This window comes from Mobula hypostoma, chromosome 4, assembly GCF_963921235.1.
Source record: "Mobula hypostoma chromosome 4, sMobHyp1.1, whole genome shotgun sequence".
Taxonomy (NCBI): Eukaryota; Metazoa; Chordata; class Chondrichthyes; order Myliobatiformes; family Myliobatidae; genus Mobula; species Mobula hypostoma.
The window spans coordinates 61,091,469-61,108,100 of NC_086100.1; the positions used below are offsets into that span (position 1 = coordinate 61,091,469).

At 40.0% G+C, this 16,632-nt stretch overlaps 1 protein-coding gene across 2 annotated transcripts in view; it reads left to right on the forward strand.

Annotated features, from left to right (window-relative positions):
- The window catches only part of ift80 (intraflagellar transport 80 homolog (Chlamydomonas)), a 288,715-nt gene that overhangs the window by 67,540 nt on the left and 204,543 nt on the right, over nt 1–16,632 (forward strand). For both annotated transcript variants that reach the window (XM_063045849.1, XM_063045850.1), the window contains exons 7-8: nt 274–363; nt 2,310–2,447. In XM_063045849.1, the coding sequence (XP_062901919.1) occupies nt 274–363; nt 2,310–2,447 (228 nt within the window). The remainder of the gene's footprint in view (nt 1–273; nt 364–2,309; nt 2,448–16,632) is intronic.

Consider the following 16,632-nt stretch of genomic DNA (forward strand, 5'->3'; position numbering starts at 1 on the left):
AATCTACTTAAATATGGTCAGTTTTTGTGGCTTTTTAAATTTTTGGATTGAAATACAAAATGCACAGTTTAATTCACTTTTACGTATCAACGCTTAGAAGAAATAGTCGTTCTCTTACATTTGAGTAATCAAAAATTTCTGTACTTGGGTGTTTCTCTCATATGTTAAGCACTTTTTGCAATGCAAAAGTTAACACTGCTAGCATTAAGTATTTGTCTATTACTTTTCACATCCTAATTCTAACATAAAGGTATATCACATTTCTTTTCACAGTGGAAAGCCCACGATGGAGTCATTCTTAAGGTAGATTGGAACACTGTGAATGATCTTATCCTTTCTGGTGGTGAGGACTGTAAATACAAGGTGTGCATTCCAATAAATTATTTGATCAAGCACTTCCATTGTTGATTATATTTTTTAAAAATTGTTTTGATTGCAAGGGATGACAGTTGCTTTAAAGAAACAAAATTGTGCAGAAATAACATCCACTGATAATCATATAGTCCTGGTGGAAATTTGAAAGATTAAATGTTGTAAACAATCTTTTTTTTTTAATTTTATTTTTATTTGGATAAGGAATTCACAAATATCATGTACTTTTTTCACACATATAACCCTTTCCATTTTTTTATATGTATAAAACTACAATTATTTATACATTCTTAAGTACACATTGAGATGATATAAAAGGAAAATAAACACTTAAATAGATAATTATGTACTGTGGTAAATGTAACCTATTAGGCTAAGTAATGGAATTAGTTGTTAAGAAAAATGGTAATAATAGTTTCCATATAACCCTTCTGGACCATTTCCACTGGTCCAAAAAGTTGTATATATGTCTATCTACCAACCATTGTAGGTGTTTATATCCTAATTTGTTCATGCTTGCTCCTGCCCACAGACATAATTATCCAATCCCTATGTACTTATTTACTTAGTTTTTTCATTTTTTTATCCCTTTCTCAAATCTTTCCCTTTGCTTGTGTTAATTCTCTATTTTCCAAAAGAAAACCAAAAAAAACAGACATTTAGACGAGGGGTGCTTACGTTAGCAATATTACTGTGTTGATGAGAAGAGCAGTATAAATCATTAGGAGAGTCATCTAAAGTCTGCTTGCATTGGGGTTATATATTCAATCCATTTATTCCAGATTTGATAAAATTTTTCTTTTTGAGTTCTCAGGGAGTAAGTCAACTTTTCCATTTTAAATATTTCCAAGATAATTTCGTACCAATCTTCTAATGTAGGTGGTATTGGATTTAGCCATTTTCTAGTGATTGATTTCTTACTTGCCGCTAAGAGGGCCTGCAGCAACTTTATATCTTCCTTCTGTTCAAGAAACAATACATGCCCCAAATAGAGCGTCTCAAAGTTCAGAGGTATCTGGGACCCAAGTACCTTAACTAATGTTCTATGAATACCTTCCCAAAATAGACTTAATTTAGGGCAATCCCAGAAAATATGAAAATGATTTGCCTCCTTGGAGCCGCACCTTCTCCAACACATCACATTTGTATCTTTATATTTTTCCTGATATGGGGTCTTGAAGTATCTTATAATGTTTTTCCAACAATGTTCTCTCCAAGTCAAAGAATTAGTCGAGGACCATTGAAAGCTGCAGATTTTCCCCCAAGCCTCCTCTGAAAGTACCAACCCCGCTTCTTTCTCCCACTTCTCTTTAATATACAGTGTATTTACATTTTTTAAATGTTGTAAACAATCTTATTAAATTCTTCTATGTTGGCAGAAGCTATATGAAATAGTTTATAGTTAACTTAATACCGAATTAGACTGTTTTGCTTTAACTGGGTAGTATTCCAGCCGACCACTGACTACTTGAAAATCTCCAATGAGAGACAAAATCAGTGGTTAAAAAGGTCCATAATTTAGATTATAATGGATATGTTAGCTCACATTCAATCTGTTTTTGCATAGTAACTTCTTCCTAGGTTTTATGAATGAAACATAGTTGAAGAATAGATAGAAGAAGCTTGGAGGTGGGATTGTGTAAATCTGTATCTTAAACCATAATTAAGTTTCAGATTTTTGAATAAAAGAGTAATTATTTTTAACTTGAGTTGTCCAATGCTTCAGTTATTTAAACTTGTGGTTTGTAGCGTCAAGTAACCATGCTTAAAAATCACACTGTAATCCATAGCTACGTAGCACATTTTAGTCTTTTTCTATCAATGTGTGAAATAATCTCATGAATGTTGTTAACTTTCTTGCTGAAGTATGCAGAAATTAAGTTTAATTACTTATGTTTGCCAATAGCACTTGAAAGGATTTCTTAAAATATTTTCAGGTTTGGGACAGTTATGGATGTCTTTTATATAGTGCCCAGCCCCACGACTATCCTATAACATCTGTGGCTTGGGCACCTGATGGTGAACTATTTGCTGTGGGATCATTCAACACTCTTCGGCTATGTGACAAAACTGGGGTAGGTGATAAACTATGCATATAATTTTTACTATCAGAAAATAGTTTACACAATTTCCATTGGCATTATGTCAATTGTAATAATTTGTTATATGAAACCAAAAAAACTACAGTCATTTGTTTTCTAACTCTTTTCCTCTTGCCTTTTCTCTACACTGTATGTTTTTGCTTTTCTAGTATACATTTGGTTGATATCTGGGCATGGTGTTCCTACAGTATGTTGTTTTGTTGTACTATTCTAGATCCTTATCAGCGTTAAATAATAGTGATCTTTCTCTTACTAATCTGAAACCAAATAATAACTTATCAGAGGTACTGTTATTAACCATAATTTTAATTTCTTTTGAGAATACGGTAATTCTGTTTTTATTGTGATTGTATTATAGATTATGATCAGAAATCAGTATCTCTATTGTAATATATGGATCTATTTCTTTTAGAGCAATGACCCCTTTGCACTAGGTATTGATCTGTTGTCAGCGCATGCACATTATTCTCTCCCGTTGCTATGTGAATACACCAGTTAAGGCCATCTCCCGCATGCGTCTTTTATTTAATCAATGTGTAGTTGTGCACAGACACAACATCAATACTCTTTATGAACTGTATTGCATTCATTGGCCTTATGCACACTAAACAAAGTTATGACGACTCTAAATAACATGTAATTATTCATGGAGGGCCCAATGGACTGAAGTACTTGACCTTGAAAAGTGGTAATATTAATTATCAAACATTAATTTCTTTATCATTTACAAAGAGTGCATGACTACCATCTTCTATAATGAAGATTTCTTTTACTAATAATAAACACATGAGATACTTCAGATGTCAGAAATCTTCAGCATGTTGAAGGGTCTTGGCCCAAAATGTTGAATGTTGGTTCCCTTCCATAGATGCTGCCTGACTTGCTGAGTTCCTCCAGCATTTTATGTGTATTGCTTTTGTTTTACTAATGTTGGGTTAGATTAGTTTGTTCTCCTGGCATTCTGAAAGGGGTAAGGAAACTGCCCTTTAGAAATGACAGAACCTGAAGTGTCTTTGATTGTAAGCACAAGTAAATCTGCAGATGCTAGAAATCTAGAGTAACACACACAAAATACTGGAGGAACTCAGTAGGTCAGGCAGCATCTAATGTGAGGAATAAAGAGCTGACATTTTGGGCTGAGATCTTTTATCAGGACTGGAAAGGAAGGGGAAAGACTCTCTCCGTAGATGCTTCCTGACCTGCTGAGTTCCACCAACATTTTGTATGGAATATTGTACAAAGATTAATTTAGTTTGATTTAATTGTTTTACTTACAGTATTTATATAATAACAGGAGTTATCCTGGCCTTTATGATAAGGAGGGTTGAGTGTTAACAGTTAGTAATTTTTGCTTAAAGTGTTCTGGACATTGGTGAGCTCACACTTGGAGTGGTGAATGCAATTTTGATTTCTGTACAAAAGGAGAATGTACTTGCCATTGATATTGGTGGAATGAAAGCTTTCCTAAATGAGTTCCTTAGAGGAAATGATTTTCCCATGAGAAGAGATTGAGTAGAATGAATATGTTATTTGGAATTTAGAAGTATGATTTGATCTCAGTGACATAAGACATTCTGAATGCTTGATAGGGTAGATGTGGAAAAAGCCTTGGAGGTAAAATCATCACATCCTCTGCTAGTAGCCTCTAAGAAAAGCAAGACATATTCTTATTGAGGAAAGTGTAACTTTAAGGTTGAGGATTGTCCAAGACATTAACCGTAGAGGAAGCTTGTGGACTGTACTACCTACTCCTTTAGACTGCTGGTTGCGTTATCACTTTTGTGGTTGACTGCTGAAAACTTCAATATAGATATAAACACTCGAAATGATGTAAATACTCAGCAGACTAGGAAATGCATGGAAAGAGAGACAGGTCAATGTTTCAAATCAGTAACATTTCATCAGTAGATGAAAGAATAGTTTTAAGGGGAAGGTAGAGGGACAGAGTAAAAGGAAGCTCTATGTTGGAATGGAAGATAAAAGACAAAATGATAAGAGAATTTAGAACAGCAGAGAACATTCCTAGCTCTTTTCTTTAGAGAAGAAATACTAAATGGAAGTTAAAAGAAAACACTAGTAAATTCATACTGTCATGCAAATTCTAGTGAGAATTGCTGTTATTTTGTTCAAAATGGGAATTCTGCATCTGTACAGTTCTGTGGAATACTGCATTAAAATTTCTGACAAATTTGGAAGATATGCAAATTTCCTCCTACTCCAAAACATTGACGTTTTAAACGCAAACAGGAATTCTGCAGATGCTGGAAATTCAAGCAACACACATCAAAGTTGCTGGTGAACGCAGCAGGCCAGGCAGCATCTGTAGGAAGAGGTGCAGTTGACGTTTCAGGCCTGAAACGTCAACTGCACCTCTTCCTACAGATGCTGCCTGGCCTGCTGCGTTCACCAGCAACTTTGATGTGTGTTGCTTTCCAATAGCTTGCTGTTTTATGCTGAAGGTTGGCAAGATTGAATTTGTTTTGTCACTAACTATGCCTGATATCTACTGTTTGAACATTCTTGCCTTTTGCGGTTTAAGTGATGCCTGCACTAACTTTACTTTGAAGTTATTGAATTAAAGGGATTTTGCATGTTTCTTTTTATTGATGGGTGTGTGCTCTATGCTTGCATTAATTATATTTAAGGCTATTACTGTAATTGATAATGTTAGGAACGGTGCCTACATTTCAATACTGTCCCTGGACAAGCCTTTTCAGTCCTGGCAGAAATGTTAAGCCATGTGACATTCATTGTCAACATCAGGTTTACCATCATTGACACATGTTGTGAAAGTTATTGTTTTGTAGCAGCAGTACAGTGCAAAACATAAAAATTTGTGTTATAAAATCTAGTGCTTTAAGAAAAACAACAAGGTAATGTTCATTGACTGTTCAGAAATCTGATGGCAGAGAGGAAGCAGCTGTTCCTAAGATCTTCAGTGTGGATCTTCAGGCTCCTGTACCTCTTCCGCTATGGTAGTAATGAGAAGGGGGCTGTCCTGGATCAGGATGGCCCTTAATGATGGAAGCTACACTCCTGAAGCACAGTTTTTTGAAGATGTCCTTGATGGTTAGGAGGGCTATGTGTAGTGTCTACTCGAACAAACCAACACCGCTTAGAGGCTAATCACAAACCAGAGGAAATCGGCAGATGCTGGAAATCCAAGCAACACACACAAAATGCTGGAGGAACCAGAGTTTCTCCAGTATTTTCTGTGTGTATGCTGCCAGGCCTGCTGAGTTCCTCCAGCATTTTGTGTGTGCCACTTGGGGACTAAACATGGGGGGGGGGGAGGGGTGTTGCGGTTAATCCTGCATGATGTGCCTTTTAGTCCAAACCAAAAACAAGGCTCCAAAGTTGAAGAATATATTGGATCTTTTATTAAGAAACTAACAAAAAAAACTCTTGAAATGATTAAACAAATGAATTTGAAACTAGTGATATAACAAAATAAACGGTCTTAGTGGGTCAAGGATGTCTCTGACCGGGTGCCAGTGTCAAGGATGTCTCTGATCGATTATATGACATTCTGAAGTGGGAGGGTGATCAGCCAGATGTCGTGGTGCACATCGGTACCAATGACATAGCAAGGAAGAGTGAGGAGGTCCTGGAGAGTGAGTATAGAGAGCTTGGTAGGAAGTTGAAAAGCAGAACCTCGAGGGTGGTAATCTCAGGATTGCTACCTGGGCTACATGCCAGTGAGGGTAGGAATAGGATGCTCTGGAGGATGAACAAGTAGCTGAGGAACTGGTGTAGGGAGCAGGGTTTCAGATTTCAGGATAACTGGGACCTCTTCTGGGGCAGGTGGGACCTGTACAAGAGAGACGGGTTACACTTGAACTACAGGGGGACCAATATCCTTTCAGGGAGGTTTGTTAATGCTATTGGGGGGGCTTTAAACTAGATTTGCAGGGGGATGGGAACCAGAGTGCCAGAGCTGACAGTGTGGCTGGGGTGAAAATAAATTATGTTAAATAAAAATAAATTATGTGAACCAAATTGGTAAAGGTGCTGAGGAAGAGGAGTGAACCAAATTGGTAAAGGTGCTGAGGAAGAGGATTTCTTGGAATGTATGCGGGATGGTTTTTTGAACCAACATGTCGAGGAACCGACTAGAGAGCAGGCTATTCTGGACTGGGTTTTGAGCAATGAGGAAGGGTTAATTAGCGATCTTGTTGTGAGAGGCCCCTTGGGTAAGAGTGACCATAATATGGTGGAATTCTTCATTAACATGGAGAGTGACGTAGTTAATTCAGAAACAAAGGTTCTGAACTTAAAGAGGGGTAACTTTGAAGGTATGAGACGTGAATTAGCTAAGATAGACTGGCAAATGACACTTCAAGGATTGACGGTGGATATGCAATGGCAGGCATTTAAAGGTTGCATGGATGAACTACAACAATTGTTCATCCCAGTTTGGCAAAAGAATAAATCAAGGAAGGTAGTGCACCCGTGGCTGACAAGAGAAATTAGGGATAGTATCAATTCCAAAGAAGTAGCATACAAATTAGCCAGAGAAAGTGGCTCACCTGAGGACTGGGAGAAATTCAGAGTTCAGCAGAGGAGGACAAAGGGCTTAATTAGGAAGGGGAAAAAAGATTATGAGAGAAAACTGGCAGAGAACATAAAAACGGACTGTAAAAGCTTTTATAGATATGTAAAAAGGAAAAGACTGATAAAGACAAATGTAGGTCCCCTGCAAACAGAAACAGGTGAATTGATTATGGGGAGCAAGGACATGGCAGACCAATTGAATAATTACTTTGGTTCTGTCTTCACTAAGGAGGACATAAATAATCTTCCAGAAATAGTAAGGGACAGAGGGTCCAGTGAGATGGAGGAACTGAGCGAAATACATGTTAGTAGGGAAGTGGTGTTAGGTAAATTGAAGGGATTGAAGGCAGATAAATCCCCGGGGCCAGATGGTCTGCATCCCAGAGTGCTTAAGGAAGTGGCCCAAGAAATAGTGGATGCATTAGTGATAATTTTTCAAAACTCGTTAGATTCTGGACTAGTTCCTGAGGATTGGAGGGTGGCTAATGTAACCCCACTTTTTAAAAAAGGAGGGAGAGAGAAACCGGGGAATTATAGGCCGGTTAGCCTAACGTCGGTGGTGGGGAAACTGCTGGAGTCAGTTATCAAGGATGTGATAACAGCACATTTGGAAAGCGGTGAAATGATCGGACAAAGTCAGCATGGATTTGTGAAAGGAAAATCATGTCTGACGAATCTCATAGAATTTTTTGAGGATGTAACTAGTAGAGTGGATAGGGGAGAACCAGTGGATGTGGTATATTTGGATTTTCAAAAGGCTTTTGACAAGGTCCCACATAGGAGATTAGTGTGCAAACTTAAAGCACACGGTATTGGGGGTAAGGTATTGGTGTGGGTGGAGAATTGGTTAGCAGACAGGAAGCAAAGAGTGGGAATAAACGGGACCTTTTCAGAATGGCAGGCGGTGACTAGTGGGGTACCGCAAGGCTCAGTGCTGGGACCCCAGTTGTTTACAATATATATTAATGACTTGGATGAGGGAATTAAATGCAGCATCTCCAAGTTTGCGGATGACACGAAGCTGGGTGGCAGTGTTAGCAGTGAGGAGGATGCTAAGAGGATGCAGGGTGACTTGGATAGGTTGGGTGAGTGGGCAAACTCATGGCAGATGCAATTTAATGTGGATAAATGTGAAGTTATCCACTTTGGTGGCAAAAATAGGAAAACAGATTATTATCTGAATGGTGGCCGATTAGGAAAAGGGGAGGTGCAACGAGACCTGGGTGTCATTATACACCAGTCATTGAAAGTGGGCATGCAGGTACAGCAGGCGGTGAAAAAGGCGAACGGTATGCTGGCATTTATAGCGAGAGGATTCGAGTACAGGAGCAGGGAGGTACTACTGCAGTTGTACAAGGCCTTGGTGAGACCACACCTGGAGTATTGTGTGCAGTTTTGGTCCCCTAATCTGAGGAAAGACATCTTTGCCATAGAGGGAGTACAAAGAAGGTTCACCAGATTGATTCCTGGGATGGCAGGTCTTTCATATGAAGAAAGACTGGATGAACTGGGCTTGTACACGTTGGAATTTAGAAGATTGAGGGGGGATCTGATTGAAACGTATAAGATCCTAAAGGGATTGGACAGGCTAGATGCGGGAAGCTTGTTCCCGATGTTGGGGAGGTCTAGAACGAGGGGTCACAGTTTGAGGATAGAGGGGAAGCCTTTTAGGACCGAGGTTAGGAAAAACTTCTTCACACAGAGAGTGGTGAATCTGTGGAATTCTCTGCCACAGCAAACTGTTGAGGCCAGTTCATTAGCTATGTTTAAAAGGAAGTTAGATATGGCCCTTGTGGCTACAGGGGTCAGGGGGTATGGAGGGAAGGCTGGGTTCTGAGTTGGATGATCAGCCATGATCATAATAAATGGCGGTGCAGGCTCGAAGGGCCGAATGGCCTACTCCTGCACCTATTTTCTATGTTTCTATGTTTCTAAAAGTTCAAGCAAATCCGCTAATAGAAAGGTTGTGAGTGGTGGTAAAAATCTTCTGAGGTGTATATATTTCAATGCTAGGAGTATTGCGGGGAAGGCGGATGAGTTGAGGGCGTGGATTGACACGTGGAATTATGACGTTATAACAATTCGTGAAACTTGGCCACAGGAGGGGCTGGACTGGCAGCTTAATATTCCAGGGTTCCGATGCTTCAGATGTGATTGAAGCAGAGGAATGAAAGGTGGGGGAGTAGCATTGCTTGTTAGGGAAAATATTACAGCAGTGCTCAGGCCGGACAGATTAGAGGGTTTGTCTACTGAGTCCTTATGGGTGGAGCTGAGAAACAGGAAAGGTATGGCCACATTAGTGGGATTGTATTACAGACCACCCAATAGTCAACAAGAATTGGAAGAGCAAATCTGCAGAGAGATAGCAGGCAACTGCAGGAAACATAAAGTTGTGGTGGTAGGGGATTTTAATTTTCCATGTATTGATTGGGTCTCCCATACTGTTAGGGGTCTAGATGGTTTAGAGTTTGTAAAATGTGTTCAGGAAAGTTTTCTAAATCAATATATAGAGGGACCAACTAGAGGGGATGCAATATTGGATCTCCTGTTAGGAAGCAAGTTAGGACAAGTGACAGAAGTCTGTGTAGGGGAGCACTTTGGTTCCAGTGATCATAACACCATTAGTTTCAACTTGATCATGGACAAGGATAGATCTGGTCCTAGGGTTGAGGTTCTTAACTGGAAGAAGGCCAAATTTGAAGAAATGAGAAAGGATCTGAAAAGCGTGGATTGGGACAGGTTGTTCTCTGGCAAGGATGTGATTGGTAGGTGAGAAGCCTTCAAAGGAGAAATTTTGAGAGTGCAGAATTTGTATGTTCCTGTCAGGATTAAAGGCAAAGTGAATAGGAATAAGGAACCCTGGTTCTCAAGGGATATTGCAACTCTGATAAAGAAAAAGAGGGAGTTGTATGACATGTATAGGAAGCAAGGAGTAAATAAGGTGCTTGAGGAGTATAAGAAGTGCAAGAAAATACTTAAAGAAATCAGGATGGCTAAAAGAAGACATGAGGTTGCCTTGGCAGTCAAAGTGAAGGATAATTCAAAGAACTTTTACGGGTATATTAAGAGCAAAAGGATTGTAAGGGATAAAATTGGTCCTCTTGAAGATCAGAGTGGTCTGCTATGTGCGGAACCAAAGGAAATGGGGGAGATCTTAAATAGGTTTTTTGCGTCTGTATTTACTAAGGAAACTGGCATGAAGTCTATGGAATTAAGGGAAACAAGTAGTGAGATCATGGAAACTGTACAGATCGAAAAGGAGGAGGTCCTTGCTGTCTTGAGGAAAATTAAAGTGGATAAATCCCCGGGACCTGACAGGGTGTTCCCTCGGACCTTAAAGGAGACTAATGTTGAAATTGCGGGGGCCCTGGCAGAAATATTTAAAATGTCGCTGTCTACAGGTGAGGTGCTGGAGGATTGGAGAGTGGCTCATGTTGTTCCGTTGTTTAAAAAAGGATCGAAAAGTAATCCGGGAAATTATAGGCCAGTAAGTTTAACGTCGGTAGTAGGTAAGTTATTGGAGGGAGTACTAAGAGACAGAATCTACAAGCATTTGGATAGACAGGGACTTATTAGGGAGAGTCAACATGGCTTTGTGCGTGGTGGGTCATGTTTGACCAATCTATTGGAGTTTTTCGAGGAGGTTACCAGGAAAGTGGATGAAGGGAAGGCAGTGGATATTGTCTACATGGACTTCAGTAAGGCCTTTGACAAAGTCCCGCATGGGAGGTTAGTTAGGAAAATTCAGTTGCTAGGTATACATGGAGAGGTGGTAAATTGGATTAGACATTGGCTCAATGGAAGAAGCCAAAGAGTGGTAGAAGAGAATTGCTTCTCCGAGTGGAGGCCTGTGACTAGTGGTGTGCCACAGGGATCAGTGCTGGGTCCATTGTTACTTGTCATCTATATCAATGATCTGGATGATAATGTGGTAAATTGGATCAGCAAATTTGCTGATGATACAAAGATTGGAGGTGTAGTAGACAGTGAGGAAGGTTTTCAGAGCCTGCAGAGGGACTTGGACCAGCTGGAAAAATGGGCTGAAAAATGGCAGATGGAGTTTAATACAGACAAGTGTGAGGTATTGCATGTTGGAAGGACAAACCAAGGTAGAACATACAGGGTTAATGGTAAGGCACTGAGGAGTGCAGTGGAACAGAGGGATCTGGGAATACAGATACAAAATTCCCTAAAAGTGGCATCACGGTAGATAGGGTCGTAAAGAGAGCTTTTGGTACATTGGCCTTTATTAATCAAAGTATTGAGTATAAGAGCTGGAATGTTATGATGAGGTTGTATAAGGCATTGGTGAGGCCGAATCTGGAGTATTGTATTCAGATTTGGTCACCGAATTACAGGAAGGATATAAATAAGGTTGAAAGAGTGCAGAGAAGGTTTACAAGGATGTTGCCGGGACTTGAGAAACTCAGTTACAGAGAAAGGTTGAATAGGTTAGGACTTTATTCCCTGGAGCGTAGAAGAATGAGGGGACATTTGATAGAGGTATATTAAATTATGATGGGTATAGATAGAGTGAATGCAAGCAGGCTTTTTCCACTGAGGCAAGGGGAGAAAAAAACCAGAGGACATGGGTTAAGGATGAGGGGGGAAAAGTTTAAAGGGAACATTAGGGGGGGCTTCTTCACACAGAGAGTGGTGGGAGTATGGAATGAGCTGCCAGACGAGGTGGTAAATGCGGGTTCTTTTTTAACATTTAAGAATAAATTGGACAGATACATGGATGGGAGGTGTATGGAGGGATATGGTCCGTGTGCAGGTCAGTGGGACTAGGCAGAAAATGGTTTGGCACAGCCAAGAAGGGCCAAAAGGCCTGTTTCTGTGCTGTAGTTTCTATGGTTCTATGGTTCTAGTGTATTAATCAAACTTAAGCTTTTTTCAATGTAATTAAGCTAACTTAACCAATATTTAAACGTATTCGGACAGGTGGGGTTCGTCAGTCTTGGACTGAAGCCCACCTAGGAGAAGGAAAACAATGATCTTAAACCTCCGCTGTCTTGTGGCCATACCCACCCATGGAAAAGGCTTTGGGAGTAAACCCTAAGGAAGAAATCTGGAGCCGGGGTCCTTAAGGCAGTTTGATGTTGTTTACAACTTCACTCTGGCAACCTCTGCAACGACACTGGTGCCAAGCCGTATTACCCGCGCTTGCCTTGGACTACATTAGTGACGTGGAGAGGGGGAGCCCACTGCATGGGCAACAGCCTGTTTTTCAAATCTTCCTGCCCAGGCTTGCGCCCTGAAGAAGACACAGTCCACCAGAGGCGCAAACCCATGATCCCCTGGGATTGATAGCTGCCTACTAATCAACAAAATATAGTATCCCAGCTGCCTCCCTTAGCTTCACTGTACTAAAGACAAAAGCATGAATACGTAACTAGAACTCTTCACTTCTACCATGCCCTCATCCATGTGACTAATTACCATAATAAACACACAACACAAAATACAATTCAGATAGAAAATAGATATGTGGCTCCTACACTATGCTTGTGATGGAGCTGGCTGAGCCTACAAGCCTCTGCAGCCTCTTGTAAATCCTGCTTATTAGAGGCTCCATAGCAGGTGCTGATGCAGCCAGTCAGAATGCTCTCCACCTGAAATTGTAATAAACTGGCATGTCTTTTCAATGCTTTCTTCAGTGTGTTGAAATGCTCATGTACAGGAACCTGAAGCTGCTTACCCTTTATACTGCTGACTCCTCAATGATGACTGGTGTGCATTCTCATGATTCCTTTTCCAGAAGTCCACAGTCAATTCCTTGGTTTTGCTGATATTGAGTTCAACATTGCTGTTGCGATACCAGCCAACCTATCTGACTCCTGTACCCCACCTTGCTGTCTGAGATGCTGACAACAACAGGGATATCTTATCAACAATAACGGTGAATTTCTAGATGGCATTTGAGGTGTGCCTAGCCACACAGTTATGTGTGTAGAGAAAGTAAAGCAGTGGGCTAAGCACACATCCTGGAGGGGTGCCTGTGCTGATTTCCAGTGAGGAAGAAAGGTTATATGATCTGTAGTGACAGTGGTCTCCCGATGAGGAAGTCAAGAATCCAGTTGCAGGCGATGGTACAGAGGCCCAGGTTTTGAAGCTTTTTAATTAGTACTGAAGAGATGATGGTGTCAAACACCAAGCTGTAATCGATGAACAGCAGCCTGAAGTATGGAGTGCTCCAAAGCCGAATGAAGAGCCAGTGAGATGGCCTTTGCTGTAAGCCTATTGTGGTGGTAAGCAGTTTGCAGCAGGCCCAAGTCTTTACTCAGGCTACATCTACACTACGCTGGATAATTTTGAAAACGCCGGTTTCGAGTAAAAACGACAGGCGTCCACACTAAGTGTTTTTCAAAATATCTCCGTCCACATTAGACAGATATTTGGGCGATTCTCCTCCTACTGGGCACGTGCAGGACACACAGAAAACAAGCTAAGAGGAAATGATATACTTGGTGCGCGTTTGTCCAGTTATGGAGTAGAAAAAGTTAAAAGGAATTGCTGTTGGCTGTCACGCAGGAGGACTTAAAACTAAAAATAAACAAATACTGTAGCGTATGGAGGCAACCGACAGGGAGTTCACGGACAGTATGACCCGGCTGACGACAAACATTGCAAAACTGACTAACTCTGTTGCATTAATAAAGTACCTTGTTAAATGTATAAAAAAATGTCTGCATCAGTGTTATCTTATATTTCCAAACAATGTTACATTAGGCTGTAACACATCTATTCTCAGAGAAGTACCTGCGTAAATGGGTAAACCACCTTGGTTCTTGGTTCATAATCCTCCAAAATATTCCGAATGGAATTTAAACTGGAGGTGGCGGAGGATGTTTTCTGTCCTTACCTTCATACAAGCAAGGACAGAAAACAGGGCAAAGTGAGTATACTTATTTATTCAGTAAGCTATGGGTCAAAGTATTTGGTGAGTACATTTCTAGCTCTTCTGGCTTCAGTCTCGTTGCCGTGTGTTCTGAAATTGTTAGGTTCTGCGAAGTGCAGAATCAAATATCGCTGTGATGATTGTACACTCTAGTATCAACTGTTTGGCGACAATAAAGTAATAATAATAATAAAACAACGAAATGCCGTGCTGCCGCCATCTGTTCCGGCACGTCATGGCAGCAGTTTTAAAAAGCTCCGGTTACCCCATACACACTGCAACGGATATTAGGCGTTTTCAGATTTATTCACTCTGGAGACCGTTTCTGAAAGTCTCTGTTTTCGGGGGCTGAAAACGCCGTTTCAGTGTGGATGGAAGGTCAAAACAAAGAGAAAAAGCTTCGTTTTCAAAATTATCTGGCGTAGTGTGGACGTAGCCTTAGAGAGGAGTTGATTCTAGTCAGGACCAACCTCTCAAAGTCAAAGCACTTCATGAAAATAGATGTGAGTGCCAATGAGGTGTGAATAGCCATTGAGATAACTGAGGCTACGTCTACACTACGCCGGATAATTTTGAAAACGAAGCTTTTTCTCTTCGTTTTGACCCTCCACATTGAAATGGCGTTTTCGTCCCCCAAAAATGGAGCTTTTTTAAAACACTCTCCAGAGTGTGTAAATTTGAAAACGACTGTTGCACGTTGTAGTGCGGATGTGATAAATGGAGATATTTTAAAACACTGTCATGACAACACCACAACAACAATGCTTTTTCTGCTTCTGCTTGGTACTGCTCAAGCACTGTCGGATGACTGTTATAGTGTGCAGTCAGTGTGAATGGCGTGAGAATTAAATTGTAAAATGAGCTTTTTTGACTATTTAAAAACGCTGTCATGACGTGCCGGAACAGATGGCGGCAGCACGGCATTTCATTGTTTTCTTGAACACAGCCCCCCACACAACCTAACAATTTCAGAACAGACGGCAATGAGACTGAAACCAGAGAGTTAGAAATGTACTCACCAAATACTTTGACCCATAGCTTACTGAATAAATAAGTATACTCACTTTGCCCTGTTTTCTGTCCTTGCTTGTATGAAGGTGGTTTACCTATTTATGCAAGTACTTCTCTGACAATAGATGTGTAACAGCCTAATGTAACATTGTGTGGAAATACAAGATAACACTGATGCAGACATGTTTTATACATTTAACAAGGTGCTTTATTAATGCAACAGAGTTAGTCAGTTTTTCAATGTTCGTCGTCAGCCGAGTCATATTGTCCGTGAACTCCCTGTTGGTTGCCTCCATACGCTCCGGTATTTGTTGTTTTTTAGTTTTAGGTCCTGCGCGAGAGCCAACAGCAATTCCTTTTAAGCATTTCTAGTCTGTAACTGGACAGACGCTCACCAAGTATACCGTTTCCTCTTCACCTGCTTTCTGTGTCCTGTGCATGCCCAGTAGGAGGAGATTCGCCCAAGTATCCGTTCTAATGTGGACGGAGATATTTTGAAAAACGCTTGGTGTTGACGCCTGTCGATTTTACTCGAAACTGGCGTTTTCAAAAGTATCCGGTCTAGTGTGGATGTAGCCTCACTCTTCTCTTCTTGGGCACTAGTTTGATATCCTTTTCAAGTAAGTGGGTACCTTCAAGTGTAGCAATGAGCATGAACATGACCTGGAATGATCCAGTAGGTTGGTTGGCACAAGTTTTCAGTACCTACCAGGTACACCATTGTGCAGATTTCTACTTCATTTCGGTGATTCTGAACTTCTTTATCTTTGTGTTATTTTGTCAAAATATCAGTGCTTTACATGTAACCATATAATCCTACTGCTTGTATTTTTCAGAGAAATATTTTACTTAGTTTTTGGTCAATGACTTTAAGGTATCAAATGATTAAGAGCAGAGCAAGAATTGAACATGTGTTCAATGTTAAAGTTTAAAATAATAACAGTTAATGTGGATATAATTTTCCTTTGCAAGATCACCTCTTGTGTTCTATTTATAGTACTATAAACTTCAAATTCAACACTGACGATACTAATCATTGTTAATTAAATAAATCATGAAAAATTATAGGAAACAGGAACAAAATCCTTTGCAGCAAAGTTGGCAAGAAATTTAAGAAAAACTGTGAGAACTGTTCCATTTTCCTGAGTTTCCTTTTGAGAATCATTTGCAGCAAAATTTCAACTGCTTTTGAAATGATTAATAAAAGGTATGCTTTCATGTTTTATTTACAGATACTGATTTGCAGATTTACTGCAGATATTGCTAAATAATCTGTTGATCATTAGTGTGGCAATTTTGCATTAATATTGATGATTTGTCATTTGATCTGTGTAAGCTTTATAACATTTTATATCTATATTCATTACAGTATTCAGAAAAACAGTGAAATTAATAATTGCTTAAAAATATCAATTATGCAAGAGAAAATTTGATGGGACAAATAGATTTTGGAAAGGTTGCCACATGCAGAAAGGTGGACAAAAGAGATATGGGAGGAATGGGGCAGAGGAGGTGGGAGTTATTAGATTGTTTGAAAAAGAAACAGTGATGTCTGAGTCAGCAGTAGCTGTTCTCGCAAGCCATTCATGGAGTATTTGCGTCCCAAGATTGTGTGTAGATGCAAGACTAATTCAAGATTGTTTATAAATCTAATTCCTATTAGCTTGTATTGTTGCCTGTTCTTTGTAAATA